General features: G+C 48.3%; 1 protein-coding gene across 1 annotated transcript; it reads left to right on the forward strand.

The window, feature by feature from the left end:
• Positions 1-710: 710 nt before the first annotated feature.
• LOC149364727 (uncharacterized) lies at positions 711-21,463 on the forward strand. The gene is made up of 10 exons (XM_089570178.1): positions 711-772; positions 5,818-5,912; positions 6,894-6,998; positions 7,525-7,575; positions 16,145-16,217; positions 17,055-17,149; positions 17,890-17,994; positions 20,356-20,394; positions 20,478-20,528; positions 21,344-21,463. Exons 2-10 carry the CDS (start codon positions 5,880-5,882, stop codon positions 21,461-21,463), a joined length of 672 nt encoding a protein of 223 aa, XP_089426304.1. The 5' UTR covers positions 711-772; positions 5,818-5,879.
• The last annotated feature ends 1,499 nt before the right edge of the window (positions 21,464-22,962 follow it).

The following is a 22,962-nucleotide window of genomic DNA, read 5'->3' on the forward strand; positions in this document are numbered from 1 at the left end:
CCCAAAAATCAAAACCATCGCCTCTAAATATCTACTGTCATTTACTATGGCACCCTTCATAAAACCTTGTCCTATCCCCACCCGTAGGCGTGAGCCACGCCAGAAGAGGCCAGGAACAAATTGTACGCAAAGCCTCGAATGAAAAAGAAGAAAACCTGGCTGTCTTCCTGGCTTTCACGGGAGCAAGAATAAATTATTGCGGCGGATCTCAGTGAGTTGAGTACACGTGTACATATTGTTGCATCGTTGCAGCGTATTTTACGTACGTTGACATCTACCGCGCTTTGACTTGAGGCAACAGGCATCGGTATTCACGGCGGTATCGTGAATGCATCTTGCTAACGTTAAGCGTAGTCTGTGAAATCCGCACTGAAATTCGATTATGTTTTTACTCGCGATAGAAGCACCAGCGATGTTTTGATGGGCGGCAACTACAGTTGGCACCGAGCTACAATTACTGCCTCTAGTGCTGCATCGAAAATGTCAATTGTGTACGCCTATAGTTGCAGAGCTTTTCTATGATACGGACAATAAGACACACCGTGATGGTTTTAGGGCTGTTTCGGTTTGACACAAGTATTCTAATCGAAATAAATTCGTCAAAATGCAGGCAAGGAAACCAAGGGCATCTTGCGCCTTGTAAAAGCATTGTGGTGCAGCGAACTCGTCTATGGCACCGCCTTTCTATTTTCTTTCCATCTGCGCAGGAACAATGGCTACCGAGTTCTGGAACAAGAATCCAGGCACGACGAGGGCTATGATATTTTACACTGTGAGCTCCTTCACTGTCCGTTTCCATATGTATTCCGAAAGCGGGTGGCAGTGACGTGGCGCCTGTGACGACGTGCAGTGCGAAATGACTTGAGATGGTCTCGACGTTTAGAAGAAATCCTAATTCGCATTTGGGTGAACTTTCAGCAGCATAATAAAAGACGTGTCCAGAGCACGGACGTACACCCTAAATGACGCTGCTGCAAGCACTTTGACATTGGGCTCATTAGTAACAAGGTTGATGAACACGCTTTTGCACGTGTTGTCTGGGAGGTGTAAAAGGAAACGCAAAGTGGCTGGATTTAAGGGTTGAACACTTTATTCTCACATGTAGTTAACAGCAATTTAATGTCTTACAAAGATACATCGGCAGGAGTCGAACGCAGAGAGGGTTGCAAGATGTACTGCAGCACTTCTGCCCCCCCCCCCCCCCCCCCCCCCCCGCAGACGCCTGATCTGGGCAGCGGGTTTAGGGTCAACAACCACACACCTAGGGGGTATACCTGGTAATTAATCATCTGACTGCATCTGGCAGCCAGATATTTTCCAACTCCTAATTTGTACATCGTATCTGTCTGGTCTTTTTCTGTATTTTAGTTACCGCCGCTGGTGCTCTAACTGCTTCAATAGTTCGCAGTCTGTGTGAGTGAAAAGTGAAAACTGAAGAATTGGTAACTTGAAAGCAGAGTTGAAGTGAACAGCGCTGTTATTTCCAAGTGCCGAACTCGAGCATGCAGTTAAGTTTGCTTCTTGTTCGTGTTTATTTCTCAGCAGAGCCGTTTGAACGATTCTGAATGATTCAGTGGCATGCTTTCTTCTAAGTGTTACTTGCACCAGTTTGCATTTATTAGTTGGAGCCTTCTGAATCCTACTAATAAATGTAAACTGGCAGAAATAATGCCTAGAAGAAAGCATTTCACTATTCTGCGTTGGATGACGTTGCCTTCCTGTGCTAATTGCGTATTATTATCTTGGATATGTGTTGGAAAGCCTGCGAGTTATGTTTGTTCATTTACTTGTCAGGGATTCGGCGACTTAACTTAATGCTCTACGCAGCTAACAATTGTTCAAATGCAGCTAGTGTGCATTGAAATCAGGTGCTTTTTCGTCGCAAATCAGCTTACAGCACTCTCTTAGCATCCACCGAAGGTGTTGACGGCCCACTGAGCCTAGATGTCTTTCGTATAACATTTTCTTGCGTGGCACTGGCATTTTTGTGCGAATTTTCGTTTACTGCGATCTCAGCTCATCGTTGCCGTCGCAACCGTCAGCGAGGCAAAACTCGGCTATGATGCCATCTACGACATTTCGGATTATTCCGGTGAGTTACCAGGGCTTTGAACTACTTCGTCGGTACGCGACGTCAGGCGTTTATCCTACTTTTGTTCCTGAGCTGGCACCCCACGAAGGAATTTCTTCCTGACATTAAACGGACACTAAGGACTGATTGAAGTTGGCCTGTATCGGTGAATTATTTCGTTCTAACAGCAGAGACGCTACTGTGACCGAATACGGTGCTTTATCAATCAGCAAAAGAATAATTAATTGCAGGTGTCGCCATCACCGGCAGTTTTTGCAAGCAAATTTCGGAGCATCGATGCAGTCTTACTCGCGGATTCCAGAGGCCAGGCTACATCGCCATTCACTTCCAAATGGTGATCGCGGAGTCCTTATTGGTGTATAGACCATTTCATCTAGGGCGCCGCCATTTTGGGGAGGTGGCGCCGTCTATGTTCGGTTCTTGTCCCTAGCGCCATGCTGGTATGCGCGCGCGCATTTGTGCTGCGCCCACGGTGCAGTAAGGCGGCGTCGCAAATTGGCGTTTCGGAGCTTCTGATTTTTTTTGTGTGTGTGTGTGTGTGTGTGTGTATGTTAGAAAAGCGCCTGGGTGACGGGAAAAGCTTTTCGAGCAAGACTGCCGCCGCTTGGTTTAGTGATGGCCGGCACTTCATCGGATTATGGGGCAGGAGGCACTTCCACAGTCGTTCCAATGATTGACCTATGCAAACGAAATTTGTGTACGAGTTGTTTGTTTGTTCTAGTGCACAGCAACGGTCGCACCGCTATCTACGACGGCGGTCGAAGAAGCGACACAGGCAGCCGCCAAGCTTCTTTTATGCTATCTGATTGAGTTCGATAGACTACGATTACCGCCAGCATAACAAAGACACTTCATGAATGTTTACGTTAGCCGCACTTCACTTTGCTTAAGTGTGCGTGGTGCGCAGACGCGAACTGTATTGTTGGAACACTCACGGTGATGAATTTCTTTCGTGAAAGCTGACCCGTATACACTTCACAATTTCAGGCAGGTACTACAGTTCGCTTCTCGGCGAGATACGCGTCGTGCCGGATTCAGGCGTCTGATGCCTGGTGTCCTCTCTGCGTTTCAGCTGTTTATAACTTCGAGATAAATTCTCGCCTACGAGCAGGTCTAGGTGGTAGGTGCGAGAATGTTTACTAAGCCAGAGTGTGCAGGCACCGAACGAAAGCACTGTCTACGCTAGTTGACATCACGTACGTATGTCACCGTTGCTTGCTTGGGGGCTTGGCCACCGAGCGAGCGCGAGAAATGGTCGTTCTGGCTGCCTCGCCACTTTTTTTTCGCGTACGTGTCCCCTCTTCACTCGTCTAAAGAAAAGTGTTGCGGCCCTAAATAAATGTCCGCACTAAACAGAGAAAGTTAGATGAGAGGTTGCTTGGGTATTTGCCACGCGGCAGTAGAAATTCGCCACGCCACCCGCAGCTCGGTTGTGCTTTGGTGAGCAAGAGTGTTTGCGGTCGTCGTTAAGCACGCTACGCGTCTTCACACAAGTTTTGCAGACTTTGTTATCTTGACGACTGATGCAGTGAGCACGCTCTTTTGCTTCTGTCAAGGCCCGGTTCGCGGTAACATCACTGATGCAACAACATTGCTTACTCGGCAGTGCTGTAATATCGCATATCATTTGCTGTCATATTGTTACGAGGTGGCAAGCCTAGGAAAAGGACGACATGATGACAGATGATAATATGGTTTAAAGGCTGCTGGCCTAGCGCGAGCGCTCCGTCCCGCGCCACTGCCCTCTTCTTCTTCGTAACATGACCCGGGTCCTCCGAGCGATCGTCGCGATCGATTGCGTAAATTCTCGAAGATGAGGTGGCGATGTCCATGATCACAAAGGATAGAAGTAGATGAAAGGCTTGCCACCAAGATGAACGAGATGATCTGGTGAACGGTTGTCCCTGGAGCTTCAGGTCCAGCGGTCGGTCGCCCACAGCCGAAGATCAGGGTATAAGGACTCGCCGGACAGCTTGGGCGGGGGTGCCGTCTTGATTCGGGTCGTCGTAGGGTCATACTTCGTCTGGTCCTGGTCGTCGTGTCTTGTGGTCGGGGCTGGGGACGGGGCTGGGGATAGCGGCTGGTCGGTTCTGGTCTGGTCGGGCTCGGGTTGAGCCGGCGGCGGAGTCCAGGTCCCCTCGGCCAACGACGAAGGCGAGCAGACGGCGGCGATGCTCCAGGGACCAGTATGACGACGAGTACCCCGCACCTCACACCAAATGTTACGAGGTGGCAAGCCTAGGAAAAGGACGACATGATGACAGATGATAATATGGTTTAAAGGCTGCTGGCCTAGCGCGAGCGCTCCGTCCCGCGCCACTGCCCTCTTCTTCTTCGTAACAATATTTAGCATGTAACAAAAACTTTGGAGAGGTCTTTTTTCTGCCTATCTGAGCTATCTACTTCCATTGCTCTGATTTTGTGACCTTCATAGTTGTCTGCAGATCACAAGCTTTACAGGCATCCAAGTGTCACTGACTGAAGTGGCCAAACGTCCGGATGCCACACATTTTTTATTTGCTAGAGAAGAAAGTATGTGACATCAAGGAGGCACAAAATCCTCTCTGTTATCGCTAGCCAGCCAAATACATCGCTCGTCTTCATCTGACGGAAAGCGATGCAAATGGAACAGGTCGCAGCCGCACTGACGTCGCGGCTGTTGACGTTATGCACATGGCTCTGCGGCTAATTTTTTCCGCTTGCGATAGTTGTTGGTGCAGCCAAAAACAGCGCAGTGGTATCCTGATGACCTCGGCTCACGATTCATGTTCACAGTCAGCGTCAAAACACGTAAAAACTGTTTTCTCGTGCAAAAGACAGCGGGACACGAACGTCACTCAACGCGCCCCAGCCGCCCGCGCATACCAGGAGGAGAGGAGGAGGAGAAGCGGCGGCGCGCGCGCACCGGTTCGAGGCTATTTTCCTCCTCGCGCCGAAAACGGTCGTGACTTTCAAAATTTGAATTGAGTGGCGGGAAAATTTTCCGTGCAATTCTTTCTCGGAATAGATGTCTTTGTGCGGTGGGACAGACATCAGCAAATCCAGAAAGAGCCATAGGATTGATTTTACTAAGAAAAACAGCTCGCATCTGTTTCCCTTTTAGTGCAATCGCTACCTTGGTCTTACAGCCGGGGCACTGTGCGTACGCGCACTTCGTGGAACCGAGGCGCTCAGCGGTCATTTATGACCTGTCAGGCTCAGGTTCAGGCCTGCTTACTCGTATGAAACGCTCAGCACAGATATTGGTGATCGTCACGTTACTCTTCTATATTTAACTGAAGCGTGAGGATGTGTACTCTAGACAACCTTGGCAGACACAACTGCCTGAAAATACGAAAACTGATCGCCATTTTTGTGGGCCGCACGTACCGTGAGGAGAGTGCTTTTTGCTGTTGTACTGTAAAGCTTGGTAAAAATTGGTCGTGAATATTTTCATTTGATTATCGCTTTCCTTCAAAGGCAGCTTGTGAAACATTAGGGACCTTCAGAATAGGGTGGTCCTATCGGTTAGGGGAATAGATTAATAGCGGGGGCGCCAGTGCGCAGGCGCAAGACAATAACGCCCCTCCCTCCGGCCATTGTCCTGCGTCTACGCACCGGCGCCCCCGCTAGTCCCCTATTCCCCTAACCGATAGGGCCATGCAATTCTAAAGGTCTCTAATATCGCTATCACTGTGCCCCCTAGCGGGGAGCATGTTCAACGATCCTCTTTACCGCAATCGCAGACCGTCCCGACAGGCTCTCGCGGCTGGGTCTCCACGTGTTCCTGCAGTCAGTGCACTTCGTCATGTGCCTCTATTGGATCAACGCAGCCAGGCATGTGAGTCGAACGCGCACTGCAGCCGAGTCAAGTGTTAGGTCTGTCGTCTCGGCACGTCAGCTTTGCAAGGTTAGATATTCAGTCGGCACAATCACTGTCAAGGCTGAGTTCGACCTCATGGCATCGTACTATACTTACGCAGATTAGAATTACTTGAGATGCGTATTAAAAGTAGCCAAGTAGAACAGATGTAGAGGAAGGAAATGGTGCTTGCAAGCTAGCATACATACGGCGCTGAATAGGAGGTGGTATTAACGTGCCTCCATTACGAGCGTATGTATTGCTTGCACATTAAATGTATTCATTGCACATTATACGAATAGCAAAACAAGTCGCGTTACGAACGGACCAAGATTGTCCAGAGATTCTGGTCGAAACATATTACAACTAAAATTCCGTTCCACGCGCTCCTAAGACTACTATCACCAATTGATTTCTTGAAGGAAGAAAATTAACATCATCTTCACCCGTTATTCACCAGCTTGCGTGATCCTTAGTAATAAACTATGTGTTTTCATCATGGTTCCTGTATAGTCTTTTCACAAAAAGAAATGGGGAGGGGAGTGTGGGAGGCGCATTCAACAACGCTGCTGACAACGCAGCGCAAGAAGACTACATATCGCTATGTCTTGCACCAGCGTTTGGGGACATCGTAAAGGGACGCGGATGGAGGGAGGGATTAGATGTCGCGCATGACTCGCACGACGGTCAGTTTATTGATGGTGTCATCACAACAGATAATGTAGCTTCGCCGCGCGTTAGGCGGTTTCTTGTTTACTTTTTTCTGTTCCTGCAATACATCCCAACTTGCTTTAAACACGCGTTGAGGTTTTTCATTGGGAAATCTGCGACTTTCTTAGCCGTTGAGAGTTTAACGAGCATGCTGATTCAAAGTGGCCGTGTGGCCTTACCGTCACTGACGACCTGCAGCACACATGTGTATTATTGTTCATAGCTGACTGTGGTTGTGCATCGTCGCAGGACTATATGCCAGGGATGTCCTTCGCCTATTCCGCCATGGTCATCAGAACTTGCGGCAACTTCATTTTCACCTTGACCATTGCGTGCTACGAATTCTTCATCTTAGTAAGTGCTGCAGTTTTGCTTGATCGTGTTGACTGTAGCGGCTACATAGAGTAAGTGATGTTGAGCATACGGACGCTGCATGACGCGAGCGCATGCCTTTTCTTTGCAGCCTAGAACTGTTGTCAACGTTATTAAGATTGCCAGCTGGGTAAGGAAACCGTCACCCGATCTTTGGAAACAAATTCAGGGCCAATTGCAGTTCTTTCTTTTCATTTTGTGGTAGTACATAACGCATTATGTTCCTATACAGAGAATAAAAAAAGCACATTTCCACTTTTCATTCGTAGTGACAGCGCTGTGCGGGTTCTGATATTTTTCAGCCACGTTATTGTCTTCAGGGAAGTATATTTTAACGCTTCAGTACAATGCTCTTATTTTACGCTGCAGCGAAGGAGATATAGCTGCTGCACATTTCATTTATTTGATTATTTTAGCAGCTTATGACCTCCAGTTAGTACGTTGGTCAATTCCGATCGTGATGGGGACGGCGAATGAGGTGACTTACTGAATCCCTTCCTTGTTGCAGATACCGACTGACCTCCGCGTCTGGTACGCGATCTTCTGGTTGGTCGTCGAGGTTGGTCTTTATCATCTTATAATATAGGAAGGACCTTGTAGTATCGGGTCAGGTGGTCTGTTTTGCGGCACTCATTCGTCGTTAAACACGCTGATCGGAACGACGAAAAAACACGTGCAGAACGCAGACACACAAAATAAGCGACGCACTACTGTTACTTTCCTTCCTTCATGCCTGTCCGTGTCGTATAGCGCTATGTTCATTTTTTTTTTTTTCAATGACGATCAATGAACAGCAAGCCTGTTCACTATAAATTCTGGTAGATGAGGAGGACATGCATGCTTTAACCGCTAGAATGAATACCTGCTGATTCGGTGGGAGGCAGCGAAGCAATAAATCTACTCTCATAACCGCGTGCCGTAAAATTCTGTCCATGACTGCATATGCAGAGTCAACGCTGTTTCGATAATATGCGAACAGGTAGATATGACCCAAATGTCCAGAATCATAAGTATGTGGTTAGCGCTTATGGGAGACTGGAAATTCGAGGGCTTCGCTGGTACCAAACTTGAAGTGCTTCCACTGCTTGCATTTTGAGGCGGTGTAAGTATTTTCATGGTGATTTTCATGCTGCGTCTGTTTTCGGTTTCTTCCAGCAACTCTCCTCGTCAGACCTACCAAAATAGTGTCGTGTTGCCTGTTGTATTCGCCTGTCCTGCTTTTACACTCATCCACTCACTTGCATCCGAAAGCAATACGGACGTACCTCATTCACTACGATTTTAATGTTTTGCGAGTAGCTTGATGCTTGTTTGCGTGTCTATTGTCTCGTTATTTATGTTTCACTTGTACCTGATGTTTTCTTGATTCACACGAAAACAGGAACGCGCGGAAACGTCCTTGTATGCAAAATGCTGTTATGCAACTAGCCTCGCCTTTGTGGCTGGCGGCTTTCTGAGCGTGAGGTTCAGTGTCTCACTGATTTGCGTACTCATTCTCTGTCTTCCGCGCACTGACTGGTATCTGTTAGTTTAAGTTTTAGTGTTCAGTCTCTTCCTGTCCTAATTTATTTACCGTGTTTTCTTATTTTCCACTCAGTGATCCGTTTACCCCAGCGGACAGGCACGCGCTCTCGCTAAGTCAGGCGCGTTATCACGTTTTGTAGCCTTTTCTTCTGCCTGAATGTAGGAGTTGCCTCCTCTCTCACTCACCCATCCTTGCACTCGCCCAACCATTCACTAACCCAATCGCTCCTCAGCCACTCACTCAATCGCTCTTTAATTCAGTCACTAACCCACCCACCCAATAACTCACTCTTCAACCCATGATTTAGCTTGTGCCTGCTGTCACGAACGCGTACTCGATCTCGCAGGTGTATATCCTTTCGCGTCTGCACGTGTACGCAAAGCACCTGAACGAAGCTTCTGCGGAGCCGCCGCTCGAGTCGCCACTGCCGGAGACGCGAGACGATCAGCAGGTCTCGCCCACCGACTCCCCGTCCACCAGCCCCGACGAGCAGCGGAGCCCTGTGCACTCCAGAGCTGGCAAATAGCGAACCAACACCCTGTCGTCGCGCGCATATATCTGCGGTCGCTCGTGTGTAGACGTGCGACTGTATAACTGTCACTTCTCCTGCTTCTCGCCTTATATTCTTCTCAGCTTTGTTATCTTAATTTCTTTTGTTGTACCTGTGGTATGCGTTGTCAGTTTGGGGAACTGTGTTTAGGAAACAGAGATGTAATAAGAACAAAACAAAAAAAAGACAACGTCCACAGCAATGCCGTCTCTGAAAAACCTCAGCGCGAAGTTGCAGAGGGTGTGGGCGAAATGCACAGCATTGGTTAGAAGTACCCCAGACCGTAGGGCCTGCAGATGAGCCATATGCAGTGGACGTGCGGAACTTCGAAAGGTGCCGTAGGTGATCCCCCCCCCCCCCCCCCACACACACACACACACACACACACACAATACGAGAGAAATTCCTGGGGAATGCTTGGGGAATTTAGCCAAGGCTATGCGCATACAAAAGAATTCTGGGCACAGCATGTATACTATATATTCTTTGCGTCATGGCTGATAGAGTCTCGAGTTTCACTCTGATTGGGATCCATATTTGATCTCTTCGTCATTGTGCTGATTAGCGTAGCGGAATTCTAAAGTTGTGTTTATTTCTAGCGCCTGTCGAAGGTCTCGCATAAAGATGAGAATCAGGCTGGCCAGGTTGCAACCCGTTACCGGCACTGTGTATGTTAGACATGTGTAAACTTCCCCCCGAAAATTTCGTTATTGTGAATAAAGATGTGTTCGCGAGGTGCATCCCGGCTTTTCAGAGTCGCTGTTCCTCCTCAAAAGGGTAATGATTGGAAGAAACCTGGGAAGACTTATAACAAAGGATAGAGTTAAACAAAAAAAAGGAGGGCGTAGATCGGCAATCGAGCAAAACCAGTGGAAATAAAAGGAACTGAGTGAGAACAAGAAGCAAATGAACGAAGGTGCGAGAGCTTGCGCAGCTTCAAGGTGAAGGTTTCTTTAGAACTTTAGTTCTTTCACCAGTTTTACGGTGTTTCATCGGTTACCGCAAGGCAGGTGCAGTCACACCGAGGATCTCTCCAGAGCGCCAAGTTGCTGCCACGCCGTAAGCGCCGCGGCGTGTTTATGTAACGCTGAACGCGCCAGCTGCGATGGTTCGCCCAGTGAACTTGGCATCGCGCCAAGTTACTGCCATGCCATAGGCGCCGCGGCGTGTTTATGTTATGCTGAACGCGCCAGCTGCGATGGCTCGCCCGGTGAACTTGGCGTCGCGCCAAGTTACTGCCATGCCATAGGCGCCGCGGCGTGTTTATGTTATGCCGAACGCGCCAGCTGCGATGGCTCGCCCGGTGAACTTGGCATCGCGCCAAATTACTGCCATGCCATAGGCGCCGCGGCGTGTTTATGTTATGCTGAACGCGCCAGCTGCGATGGCTCGCCCGGTGAACTTGGCGTCGCGCCAAGTTACTGCCATGCCATAGGCGCCGCGGCGTGTTTATGTTATGCCGAACGCGCCAGCTGCGATGGCTCGCCCGGTGAACTTGGCATCGCGCCAAATTACTGCCATGCCATAGGCGCCGCGGCGTGTTTATGTTATGCTGAACGCGCCAGCTGCGATGGCTCGCCCGGTGAACTTGGCGTCGCGCCAAGTTACTGCCATGCCATAGGCGCCGCGGCGTGTTTATGTTATGCCGAACGCGCCAGCTGCAATGGCTCGCCCGGTGAACTTGGCATCGCGCCAAATTACTGCCATGCCATAGGCGCCGCGGCGTGTTTATGTTATGCTGAACGCGCCAGCTGCGATGGCTCGCCCGTCGAACTTGGCATCGCGCCAAGTTACGCCAAGTTAGCATGGCGCGAAGTAACGGCGCGGTGTGTGTGTTACACTGACCGCGCTGGCTGACATGGCTCCCCCTGCAAAGTTGGCACGGGGCCACTAGTGGCACGGCTAGTTTCTGAAAAATTATTTACCTTCACATCACAGCTAGCGCTCAAACATTCTCATTACACACTCGTAAGCGTAATGCAATTTTTTTTTAGAGCGCAGCTCTTTGGCGTCCGTTCCTGGGTTTCGCGTCGTCGTCGGCGTCGGCCTCGTAACCAGCTCCGCCCCCAATGTCACGCTTTTCAATTGGTCGAAATGCTCGTGACGTCACAGTGCGCGAATTTCAAATGGGGCCAATTGTACTTTGGCTAGTAACCATGCAACCAATCAAAGGGATCGTATAGTGATGCTGCAACTAAGTTGGACTGAGTTTAGTTAATTGCTTAATTAATCAATTAGCCTAATTAATATAGAGGAGAATGAAGAGGTCAGAAGAAAAGAAAAGAAAGACGCGCGCCTCAGCGACAACAGCGTCCGCGGAAGGAGACGCTGCTGAAAAAAAACAGATAAGTACGAAGCCGCGTTCCCTCCACCACCACGCAATTCCCCACTCAGTAAGACGTTGCTCGTTTCATATACGTTGTGTCGAACATCCTAGACAGTTCCAACAATTGACAGGTTAATGACAGAACACGATGGATAGAAATACAATAATATAAATATGAAATAGCTTAATTAACCTTTCTAGTTAGACCGCATAAATCAATAAAACCGAGAACGAAATTGGTCGAGTTGGGGAATCGAACCAGGGTCTCCGGAGTGCGATACGAGCACGCTAGCCACTCCGTAATGCCAGCTGAATGGTTTGGAATGAACAAAGGCGCGTCTAGCTAATACGGCGTCTTCGTTCACTCCCATCTTCCCCCTTTCCCTTACGGCGAGGTGCAGGCGTCCACCCAGATATGCGAGAGAGATACATTTCCTTTCCTCAAAAAATAAATTTACCGTCCAGCAAGGCGTACAGCCGAATTGGCGATGGCGTTCTGTGGACTCCCTGGCAGCGTTGCAAGACGCTGTCGCGTTCCACTCTTACAGGCAAAGCTTAACATGTTAACCACACATCAGTAACACACGCAGACAGCCAATGGACGCGTCATTCGCTGGCAGCACTTCATTCATCATTCACAACCACATTCTTAACGTACGCTCCCTTGCCGCACATGCCAAGGACGTACACCACGATCACATTCTGCGCCATTCCTCTGTACTTTGCTTTGCTGAAACCTGGATGGATCCCGAAGAGCCTCTCGAAATCATAGATTTCCTATACTGCTGTGGTGCTCGCAGAGACCACAACAGAGCGGCGGGAGTCGCTATCTACTTGCGCACAGGTCTCTCTGCAATACCAGTCGAAATGTTTGGCACGTCACATGAAGTTGGCGAACTTTGCGCCGCAAAGTTGCCCAACGGCTTGCTGGTAGTAGCTGCCTACTTCGCCCCTACCGCACTCACGAAAGACGTCGTGCACTTCCTGCAACTCGCATTAACCGTCCATCGATCCACACCGATGTTAGTAGTGGGGGACTTTAATGTTGACATAAAGACAAACAGCAATTTCCTAACACTTATGCGGGAGAACATCCCGTTCCTCTCGCTCGTAACGCGTCCCACGGCTGTGACAACCTCGCGAGGCACTTGTATAGATCTCGTCTTTGAGAATCAAGCATTGGTGTACCAATTCGAACATATATCACTCTATTTCTCCGACCACAAAGCTTCCTTCATGACTGTCAAGAACTGTTAGTGGAGTCTTTGTTAAAGGAATACGTGTGAAAAATAAAAAAAAAATTCTATGATAGCGCATACATGTGTTGCTCGATTTCTTTGCCTCAATCTATCGAAAAGGTGAAACAGCTTATTTGCTGCGCTCAAATTTCGCATTAGGAAGCAACGTAATCGTCGGTAATTTTTTTGTGAAGACAGTGCATAAATTCCTGTGGCGACGCACCACGTGCTGTGCTCCAAAGGAGACCGATGCCTGAACGCGTAAATTGACGGCGCGATTTCACGGCAGCGCTACCCGAACACTTCATAGAAAGTAAGGGAAGCAGAGAGTGAATTATTTAGGGTCAAAACATATTGTGAACCTTTGCAGCACACCACAGGCAAATAAAAAAAGAAAAAGACAAAGCCGTAATAAAGAGAGCAGAACGTACGTAGTATGCACACCACTAGCAAATAAAAGAAAGACAAAGACGAAATAAAGAGAGCAGAACTTAGTACGCAAGGTGGTCACAAGATAACAGCAGGAACTTATGCATTTTAAAATTAAACGGAATTAAGGAAACTCTCAACATTTAACGGTGATTAAGCGGATAGCGTTCAGCTGTTTCCATTCCGACTACCAGCTGAAGAAGAAGAAAACGCAGGCTGTGTTCGAGAGCAGTTTACGAGCAAAACCGAGCACATCATGTTCTTTGAGACTTGCTGTGAGATGCCCAATGTGGGCTTGGTTGTTTTCGTCTACGGGGTAAGTGCTGCTTTTCTTTCCCACTAGAGTCAGCTCCACTGATGATGAAGTGCGAAGTTGGCCACACACAGATTGCAAGTTACCTGGTGTGAGGGCTGTGTGCGTGCTATTGAACACGAGGTCGCCTGTTCGACTCCTGGCTTTCTCAGCCCAATTCCAATCGGCGCAAAATACAAAAGTGCCCGCGTCCCAAGGCTTCAGTGCTCATTAACGAACCCCAGCTGCCCGAAATTAGCCACGAGTTCTCCACTGTGCCGTAGCCCATAGCCAAGGTACATCATTGGCGAGTAAAAGTTTGACAGTTGTATTTTGCAAAGATTTGATCTTGGCATGTCACGCCGTAGCAAGTAAGCTGCTACAGGCAGCACGAGCTATTTCCATGCTGGCGGCGCGTTAATAAAGAAAGCTTGGCTGCAATCGAAGCTTTGCAAAGGAAAACTGCAATACGCGTTTTTAAAGGTGAAGCTTCGCTGCCGCAGTGCATATAGTTAGGGGAAAAAAATCGGCGACAATACTTCTCCTTCGCTAGTACTGTAGCAGTACTTATACTTGTGGTTGTCATAGCTCGTATGTCTTCATCTGTTGCTTAATTTGAAGCATCGTTTTTTAACCTTTAAATGATGGAAACGACCTCGCAGGTGGTGGTGGTGAAAAACATTTATCGGGTGTTAAATTTTTACAGAGAGGTGATTGGGGTAGGCCCCGTTTGCCCTTTCCCCTCACAATACTAGGTGGAGCCCCTATTCCGGGGCCCCATTGGCAAGCAACGCCGCCCACGTCCGGTGAACCAAGCCTTTTTGGTCTAGGTTCTGGCAGCCGAGCCGGGCCGCCTCCCAGTCCTCTCTGGTGGGGTTGGGGGGGGGGGGGGATAGATGGGTTTGATTGACACACTCAAACCATGTGGAAGGTTTCAGCCACCTCCCCAGAGAACTGGCACGCGCCATCAAAGGATGTGTTGAAATGTTTAAGCACCGCCGGGCACAGTACAGTGTTAGTGCGAATTTTGATGAGGCGCTGGTCAGCGCTATCCAGTCCCTTACAAGGGGCCGGGTAGCGCCGGTGCTCCTCCTTGTAGTAATCGGTGATGTGTTTGAATGTAAGGACCAGATTGTCTGATTGGGAGTAGGCTTCCAAGGACTGGGAGATAGCCTGGGGAGAGAGTGCGCGGGCGGCCTGATCGTTTCCTTGGAGTCCCTGGTGACCGGGGGCCCAAATCAGGTTACGTGGAGCTGGATCTTCGCATCGACAGCTATATTCCAGTATGCGCCAGGCAAGCGGGGGAGCCCAGCCCAACTCATAGTTCCGACAGGCCCCTCGCGAGTCGGTGATGATGTGTTTCGGCTTGGGATTAGTGAGAGCCAGAGCGATGGCAATCTCCTCCGCGCGTGTTGCACTGTAGGCTTTGAAAGTGAGCCCGTTAACTGTGTTTGTGTTGTGTACGACTCGCAGCAATTGCATTCAGTAATCTGGATATTGTTCTATGATATACTAAACGTAAAAGTAGTTGGTATGGACTGTGCGGGGTTGTAATTGTGGGGATAAATACGTTTTCCCCGCCTAACCACGGCTGTCACCGTTCAAGACCGCCGACTCCACCCCGTGATAGCCCGCGCCACCGAGCGCACGCCGACCACAGCGGGCCTTTACTCCGAGGGGGAACAAAGGAACGACACATACTGACACAAACAAGGCATATATTGTTTCAACAACAATAACGTCATCTAGCAACAAAATACGCTAAGGAATTGAGGTCGTCGGAATCACCAGCAAGGTTACGAGCGAACGTTCGCCCTTACTAGGGTAGGGGAGACACCCCAGAGCCGGACGGGACGAGCTAGCGGGAGAAGTTCCCACTAGGCCTCGTCCTGCTGTCGGAGAGCGGGGCGCGAGCCGACACGTCCGTGCGCGACCATTTCCCGAGCCCAATAGGGAGTGTCATACTGCCGCGCGAGCGCAGCAATCACGCCGTCAGTGGCGCTCGTGTCGCTGCGCCGCCGACACCCTTGATTGTTAGTTAAAGTAACTATACTCCCTTTCATACATAGCAGGCAACGCTGCCAAAGCTAGCGCGCCTGTTCGCGCAGGCGAAGTCCGCACGCAAAAAGTAGTTCGCCACACAACCAGAGCGAACACAAGCATATTTTGTAGCGACAAATCTCAAGTGCCTTGACTGGCACCTCCTGGACTTCGTTTTACTTCTTGCCACATTTTCGTCCGGCGACTCTTCGAAATTTCAAGAAGCAAAAAGTAGACGTGGCGGTATGGTACGCGGTTGGTAGAGGCGAATCGCTCTTTCTGAATCCGCGCCCAAAAAGTAGTTCACACTCTGTGAAAATTCTGGCCAGAGAGCCCGAACACTGAGCGCCTCACAGCTTCGACTATGATTTTCAATGCTACCACTTCGTTTTATACTGCTCTTTGTATTCCTCCAAGCATTGCCCGCAGTTTCGATAAGAACGAATGATACGTAGCGGAGTAATATGGTTTCGCGGCCGCACTATTTCAGCAACCTACGCAGCGTTGCCTGCTACGTATGAAACGGAGTATAGCTAGGGAGGGTGCATCGCGTGAAAGCAAACCAAAGGGGACAAAGCGGGGGCAAGTCCCCACATCTGGTAAAGCACAGCGTGAAGACCCGGTTGCCTTGATGTTTCTGAAATAGGTATAATTAGTCACTTTTGGTGCTGCCTGTCCTCCCTCTGCACTTCGCTGTTGTCTTCATTTTATTTTACTTTTTCTTCAAGGTTGCCAACTTCCTGGCGCTGGTGGGCGAGACCACGTACAGTCTGGCAACCATCGCTGACATGAGAGGAGCAGGTAGGTATTGACTGGATGGAAGCCTCACAGTGTGTCACGTCCACTGAAGTGCGGAGGCTTAACGGAGTCTTTATTTTTACCCATGCTGGTTTCATGCATTTAAGTCAGCGCTGCCAGAAGATAATCAAAACGTGCGACTGGTCACATCTGGAGCGCCTCCCGCACTGCCGGTTAAGTCCTTTAACCGATGTGCATTTCAAGCTTGCATACTTGCAAGTCTTTGTTCAGATTCATTCAGCTTGCAGTTGCGTTGCAGGCACATTGCACATAATGATGAGCAGTGCATGATATCTAAAAAAATTGAGAGTACATAGTTACTGAACACAAGACAAATTATGGTCATTCTTTAAGTACAGTAAATGTGACGGCAGAGCAAGGCACGTTTAACAATCTGCAAACGAGAAGGTGACTTTATCTTGCTTGTCTACGCCTAATAATCACTGCGCCTTGAATCGCCTTGTTGCCTTAACAGACTTGTTAAGGCAACACCACTACTGAGGCTTCCGCTTAAGCGATTACCAAAGATATGTCCGATTTTTGCTAACGCATTCCGATCACGGCTTGCACTTGTTATCTGCGTAGTTACACCAAGGTTACACGAGGAAACACGTGAAATATATTTTGCATCTAGACGCTACCCGTAAGTAAATTGGGTTTTAGTTATTCAATTCAGAAGCGGAGGTATGCTCTGAGACTTTTGTGCGCTCAGAGAAGCATCTAAACTTATCCGAACCAATTACCAATTATGATTTGAGTGATGCATACGGCAGTCTTTTGTGTGGTAAGGCACGACTGAGCAAGATGGTCACTCAATGGCTCCCCTTGGCTCTATTTCAGACACCATGCCAGAGTATCTTCGAGCCGGTATCAATGCCACCGTGCGCGTGATGACAATGTCCATGTGCGGTTGGTGGATCCTGTCGGCCAACAAGGCAAGTCGCAACGTGCACGTGTTCATTCTCCAAAGTGGGCACGGAAATATTTCCATTTATTATTATTTACAAATACTGCTGCCTCATACGCTAGACATAGCAGGAGTGGACACATTTTTAGTACGAATTAATTAAGCACGCACGGCGAAATCTTCAGTTGGTAGTGAATTGGTAATTTTATTGTCTGAAGACAATTGTTTTGAATCTATTTCGTTAAGCACGAATTTTTGTCGAACTTCGGTCTTTGAAGAAAAGTAGAAAAAGTTGGCGAGAATTAGGAACTGTGATGTTAAATTTTGTCGGGATCTATTAGCCTTTAGCTGACCAAATTTTTTTTATATTTTCAACCTGCTACCAACCTTAGAGCGGTTATTACAAGAGTGGAGCATTTATTTACAATTCTGCTTCTGGCTACTGTTTGCAGCCAGAAAAAAAGTACGTTGCTTTTTTAACTCGTTTCCTCTAGACTGCCATCATAAAAAAAATGATTGTATAAATTCGACGCGATAAATGTAATGAGAACATCATGCGCATCCTGTGTTTCTTTTTTTTTTTCTTTTCCCGCTTACAGCTTGTTAACATTAACCGATTGTTGCGCCTACACTTTCTGGAAAGGAATGACCGCCCGCATATAGTACGGCCAATTCGAATAAGAGATGTCGGGTTCATCTCGGCTTTGAGGTTTTCAAAATTAGAAGCCTGTTCACAAAGACCGCTGCACACTTTCTCTGTGAACGCAGGCCCAGACAAAGGGAATGAAGGTCGCCTTCGCATGGATCCTCCTCCGGTCTGTCGGCAACGTCCTCTATGCTTATGGAAACGTTCTCTACGAAACAGTCATCATGGTGAGATGAAGCGCTTTATTATTTTTTTAACAAGATAACATAGCTATCCCAGTTTTACATAGGAGCCGTGATGTCAAAATGACTTCTATGTCTTCATCTCCGCGAATCTCTTGAAAGAGCAATAAAAGTTTTCTCTCTCTCTCTCTATGTCTTGTGCAAAGTGAGGAAAAAGGTGCACCCTTTGATGTGGCTGGCTCATCAAGCTTTGGTGTTGAGAGAGAGAGAGAAAAGAATTTTTAATGAGAGGAAAAGGTGGAGAGGTCGGCTGGTGGTAACATGGCCCTGGCTGGTAGGCCTGTTGTATGTGCTCTTGAAGGCGGCAGTCTCAGGGATTTCTAAGGAAGATCTCCAAGAACTACTCCTGATACCACCGGTATAGATAACACCTTGACGGGCGCACGCTGCAGAAGCGCAAGCTCTTGTCTGCGCGACCAGGCAGTGCTATCTGCACTATCTATCCTTTGCCAAGAACTCCAGGATCGATCATTGCTTCTGTCACTAGATCAGTCCCTGAGATGTGACTCCAGTAGTGATTCTCGGCCTCTGGAGGCACTGAACAGCATTAGAGACATTTTGCTTGCTGTGTAGAGCACTGGAGCTGCAGGGACACAATGGGAACCTTGCAACCGACGTCCCAGGGCAACAACAGTCTGATTGTGTCCGCAGCATGCCTGTAGCTTTTGTCATGAACAATTCTTACCAGACGGAAGTGAAACCATAGTTTGGGATTTCTCTTTAGCGTCGCATACCTGTCATCATCATCATCATCATCAGCCTGACTACACCCACTGCAGGGCAAAGGCCTCTCCCATGCCTCTCCAATTAAACCTGTCCTTTGTCAGTTGCCGCCACTGTATCCCCGCAAACTTCTTAATCTGATCCGCCCACCTAACTTTCTGCCGTCCCCTGCTACGTTTTCTTTCTCTTGGAATCCACTCCGTTACCCTTAAGGACCACCGGTTATCTTGCCTTCGCATTACATGCCCTGCCCAAGCCCATTTCTTCCTCTTGATTTCACCTAAGATGTCACTAACCCGCGTTTGTTCCCTCACCCACTCCGCCCTCTTCCGATCTCTTAGCGTTACACCTATCATTTTCCTTTCCATAGCTCGCTGTGTTGTTCTTAACTTAAGCTGAACCCTCTTTGTTAGCCTCCACGTTTCTGCCCCATAGGTGACTACCGGTAGGATATAGCTGTTGTATGCTTTTTTCTTCAGCAATATGGATAAGATAGTTGAATTAGCCGAAGAGTTCTACACAAATCTATACAGTAGCGAATGTAATCATCAAGTTTCTGAGGGAGGCAGTCGAGCACAGCAATGGGACATCCCGCGAGTAACGAAGGAGGAAGTAAAGAAAGCCTTAGGAGCAATGCAAAGAGGGAAATCAGCTGGTGAGGATCAGGTAACAGCAGATTTGTTGAAGGACGGAGGAGAGATTGTGCTACAAAAACTAGCCACCCTGTATACGCCATGCCTTGTGACCTCGAGAGTACCAGAAGCTTGGAAGAACGCATACCTGTCAGCTGCCTTTAAATATATTTTTGCGAAAGCAACACTACGCGAGTCACCGAGCCATTTCGCGGAGCTGACGAAAGGCCATACTGCGCATGCGCGAGCAGCAGGGACGTCACACGGCGCACAGTTCGCGCCGCCGCCGTCGCTGCGCAGGTGACACAGAGGTGCTGCCGCCGCCGCTGCCGCGCGCTCTCCATCGCCTCTCTCCTCGTTGCTTACACAATCCTCCAGGTTTAACCAGGGAGCTAAACCACTGCCAATTTTTTTTTTCAGCGGTTCTATAATAATTGTATCCATAGAACTAGATCCACGATAAAGAGACAGCAGGGAAGAGGGCATCTTGGAAAACGCAGCATTAACAAGGAGGGGGAGCGTAGCAAGAGAATTAGATAATTTAACGTTGCCTTCAACTCGCAAAGGGTTCTTGCACTGAAACAGAATAGTTTGCAAGCCTTCAGCCTTGACAGGTGCGCAGTGTTTATTGACAGCGGATTGTGAGATATACTGAGGCATAGTTATTATATAAAATTCCTTTCTGCTCGTGCGCTGTTATGCTTGTGTGAAATCTGGACGTCTCCGTCTCGCGTGTCGACACCCAAACGTTATTCAACGTTCCACACTGTACGCTAGCTCACAACGATTGGCGCGTATTGATGTATGTAGTGCATAGAGTTCGACTGTTTGTGCGCGCACTTGTGCGTGGATAGATGTGCATATCTGGGCTCATTAGTGATTTCCTAGGTAAGTCCTAAATTTACCATCTCGAAATGCAAGCCATTTTACCAAACTAAGCTTTTCGTTTCCTACCAATGACTCTTGCTTCCGTCTCTTAAACTTAATGCAGCCCGACAACCTGATGAACTTTCTCGGCCTTTCTTCCACGGTGAGTATGCATAAATTACACGGTTCGCTTGTGAAACATGCGTAATTGCAACGCGAGTCATTCTTGCTTACCTTGTGTTGCAGTTTTCGCACACGACAAGAGTGATCAGCGCGACATCGTGGCTTCTTGCTGAGGTGAGCTCATAAGTTTTATCTTGAGTTCGAGCGCACATAAGGGCCATTGTGCGTGGTCTTAGTAGTTGCATGCCACTTACTGGATCGTGTGACACTGTTTTCTAACTCGCCGTTTATTTTGTGGCGTATGAATTCAATCATCAGACACTGGCTTTTACTTACGGCATGTGTTCCAGTGGTCAAGATCTGTATTTATAAATCATGGCCAGCATGTCGCATGACTGCAAGCACCACCAGTGTCAGCGATAAGCCCGTACTTGCACTACCAAGCGTACAAAACACATTAGAACCTACCGACGTCACGGCCGTACGAGGTGCCTACGTATACAAGGGGCGGTGCTTTGACTCCACGGCTGAGTGCTTCATGTTATTTGTTTTGTGCCGCGGTCGTACATTTTTTACTTCTGCTTTTGGAGACTTTTCGGGTGGCCATTACCCTTTAGGTTAGGTTCACAATATGCATTGTGGGAAATAACAAGCCTATATCATCACCCCCATCACCATCAGCACCAGACATAGTCATCAGCTGCAGCGTTATGGTTAAGTGTGAGCCCCTTCGCCCCCCACCCCTCGGCTGCCCAAAAAAAAAAGGTCAGTGTGACGACAGAGTTTAAAAGCGTGAAGAGGATGCAATAGGACAGCAGCGTGAAGCGGCGGCTTGCCTCTCTTCTTCTCATTCATTCCTCCATTCTTTTTAGCACGCACCTCCACGCGCAGTTTTCGCCCACAGCTCGGGCGTTTAATTGTAAGGGCTGCACAGCTACCTCAGGGTCCTAGAAAAGCTGTCGTCCGAACACCGTTTACTCCTGTTGCAGGCCTTCGTGCTGTCAAGGATGCACGCGTTCCACTGCCTGGCCACCGCGCCCGACCACTGGCAGCAGACTGACCAGCCGCAGCCTGCTCCTGCTTCTGCCAAAGGAGCTGCCGCAAAATGATTCCCTCTCTTCCACTGGGGCGGAGCTCCTCTCGTCGAATAAAAACATGTTCTTGTTGTGTCTGCGCGGCTGGAAATGTTGCAGCATTGCAACTTTGAGTAAGCCTTACAGAAGGATGCCGTTGGTTTCAACGATATGACGAGTGCGTGTGTGGAGCTATGAAACTGCGCAGCTTTTAGTTCCGCAGGCAGCAGTCGATTCACACTTGGGTTGTGTGAAATCAAGGGGCTGGGGACATCAGGCCAATGAGATGTTAGCGGGTGTCAAGAAGCAGTATTTCGCAGTGGACTGCCGCTGATTTTTGTCAGGATAGGAGGCTTAAACGTTGTTAATGTGTTAACATTAAGAGAGGGTGCAAGTCGAAATGTCGACCGCAGTCACGAGCTGTGCTTGACACAATGAACTTTCGTATGTCACCACGAATGTAACTAGGTCGCCGAAGTGGCTCAGTGGTTATGGTGCTCGGCTGCTGACCCGAAAGACGCGGGTTCGATCCCGACCGCGGCGGTCGAATTTCGATGGAGGCGAAATTCCAGAGGCCCGTGTACTGTGCAATGTCAGTGCACGTTAAAGAACCCCACGTGGTCAAAATTTTCGGAGCCCTTCACTACGGCGTCCCTCATAGCCTCAGTCGCTTTGGGACGTTAAATCCCATAAACCAAACCAAACGAATGTAACCAAATTGTCTTAACCTCGTGTATAAAGAAATTTCGGGTGTTGACCTCGGATATGCGAACGCATTCAAATGCCAAGGATCGCCAAGGCTCTACAGACTTATCTCGATAATTCAAACTCGAAGGGAGTATTAGATTTGTTCTAATTAAAACAAACCCAACCAGGCTTCCCTATTTGCGCAAGATGTTGACTGAACCAGAGAGTCAGTTGAATATGCCGAAGTTCGAAATGTGAATTGAAATTCGCGAGATTCCACTATGTTCCTCCTGTTACGACATCATTTCACCGAGGGCAAATAACTCGACATTGTATTTATCTATTTATTTATTTATTTATTTATTTATTTATTTATTTATTTAGAACATACTGCAGGCCTACAGTAGGCCCAAGCAGGAGGGGCGAATACATAATATATGAAAAAAAGAACAGGTTTAGCAAAATTGAAAAATGTTAAATACAAGTTGTAACACAAAATACAGCAATAAATACAAGGCTCAGATGCAAAATACAAAAAAGTAAACGTAGAAATAAATGGCTCTCAAATTAAATGCTGTGAAGAAAACAGAGTCAAAAGAATCAGCTCTGGTTAAGAGATCTGGCGGACACCTGTTCCACTCCTCAATGGTGCGTGGAAAAAATGAGTATTTAAAGGCGTTAATCCTAGCACTGTAAGGGATTAATGATTGTGTATGATGATTTCGTGTTTGGCGCGTAGTGTTAGGTTTGAGGAAGGGGTCTGCATTCATAGACAGTTTATGGTTTTTTAGTAAGAAAAGTAGTTTCAGTCTTTGAATTTTCCGCCGCAGCTGTAATGTTTCAATACC

The sequence above is a fragment of the Amblyomma mixtum genome, chromosome 2, assembly GCF_055824585.1.
Source record: "Amblyomma mixtum isolate Tamu chromosome 2, ASM5582458v1, whole genome shotgun sequence".
Lineage (NCBI taxonomy): Eukaryota > Metazoa > Arthropoda > Arachnida > Ixodida > Ixodidae > Amblyomma > Amblyomma mixtum.

What these genes read in the sequence shown, in the direction of transcription:
- LOC149364727 (XM_089570178.1), top strand. Translation starts at nt 5,880, where the DNA reads ATGTGCCTCTATTGGATCAACGCAGCCAGGCAT. An exon ending in TCTTCTGGTTGGTCGTCGAG is followed by an intron (nt 7,576 to 16,144) that starts GTTGGTCTTTAT and finishes TTTTTCTTCAAG; the next exon opens with GTTGCCAACTTCCTGGCGCT. An exon ending in TCTACGAAACAGTCATCATG is followed by an intron (nt 17,995 to 20,355) that starts GTGAGATGAAGC and finishes AACTTAATGCAG; the next exon opens with CCCGACAACCTGATGAACTT.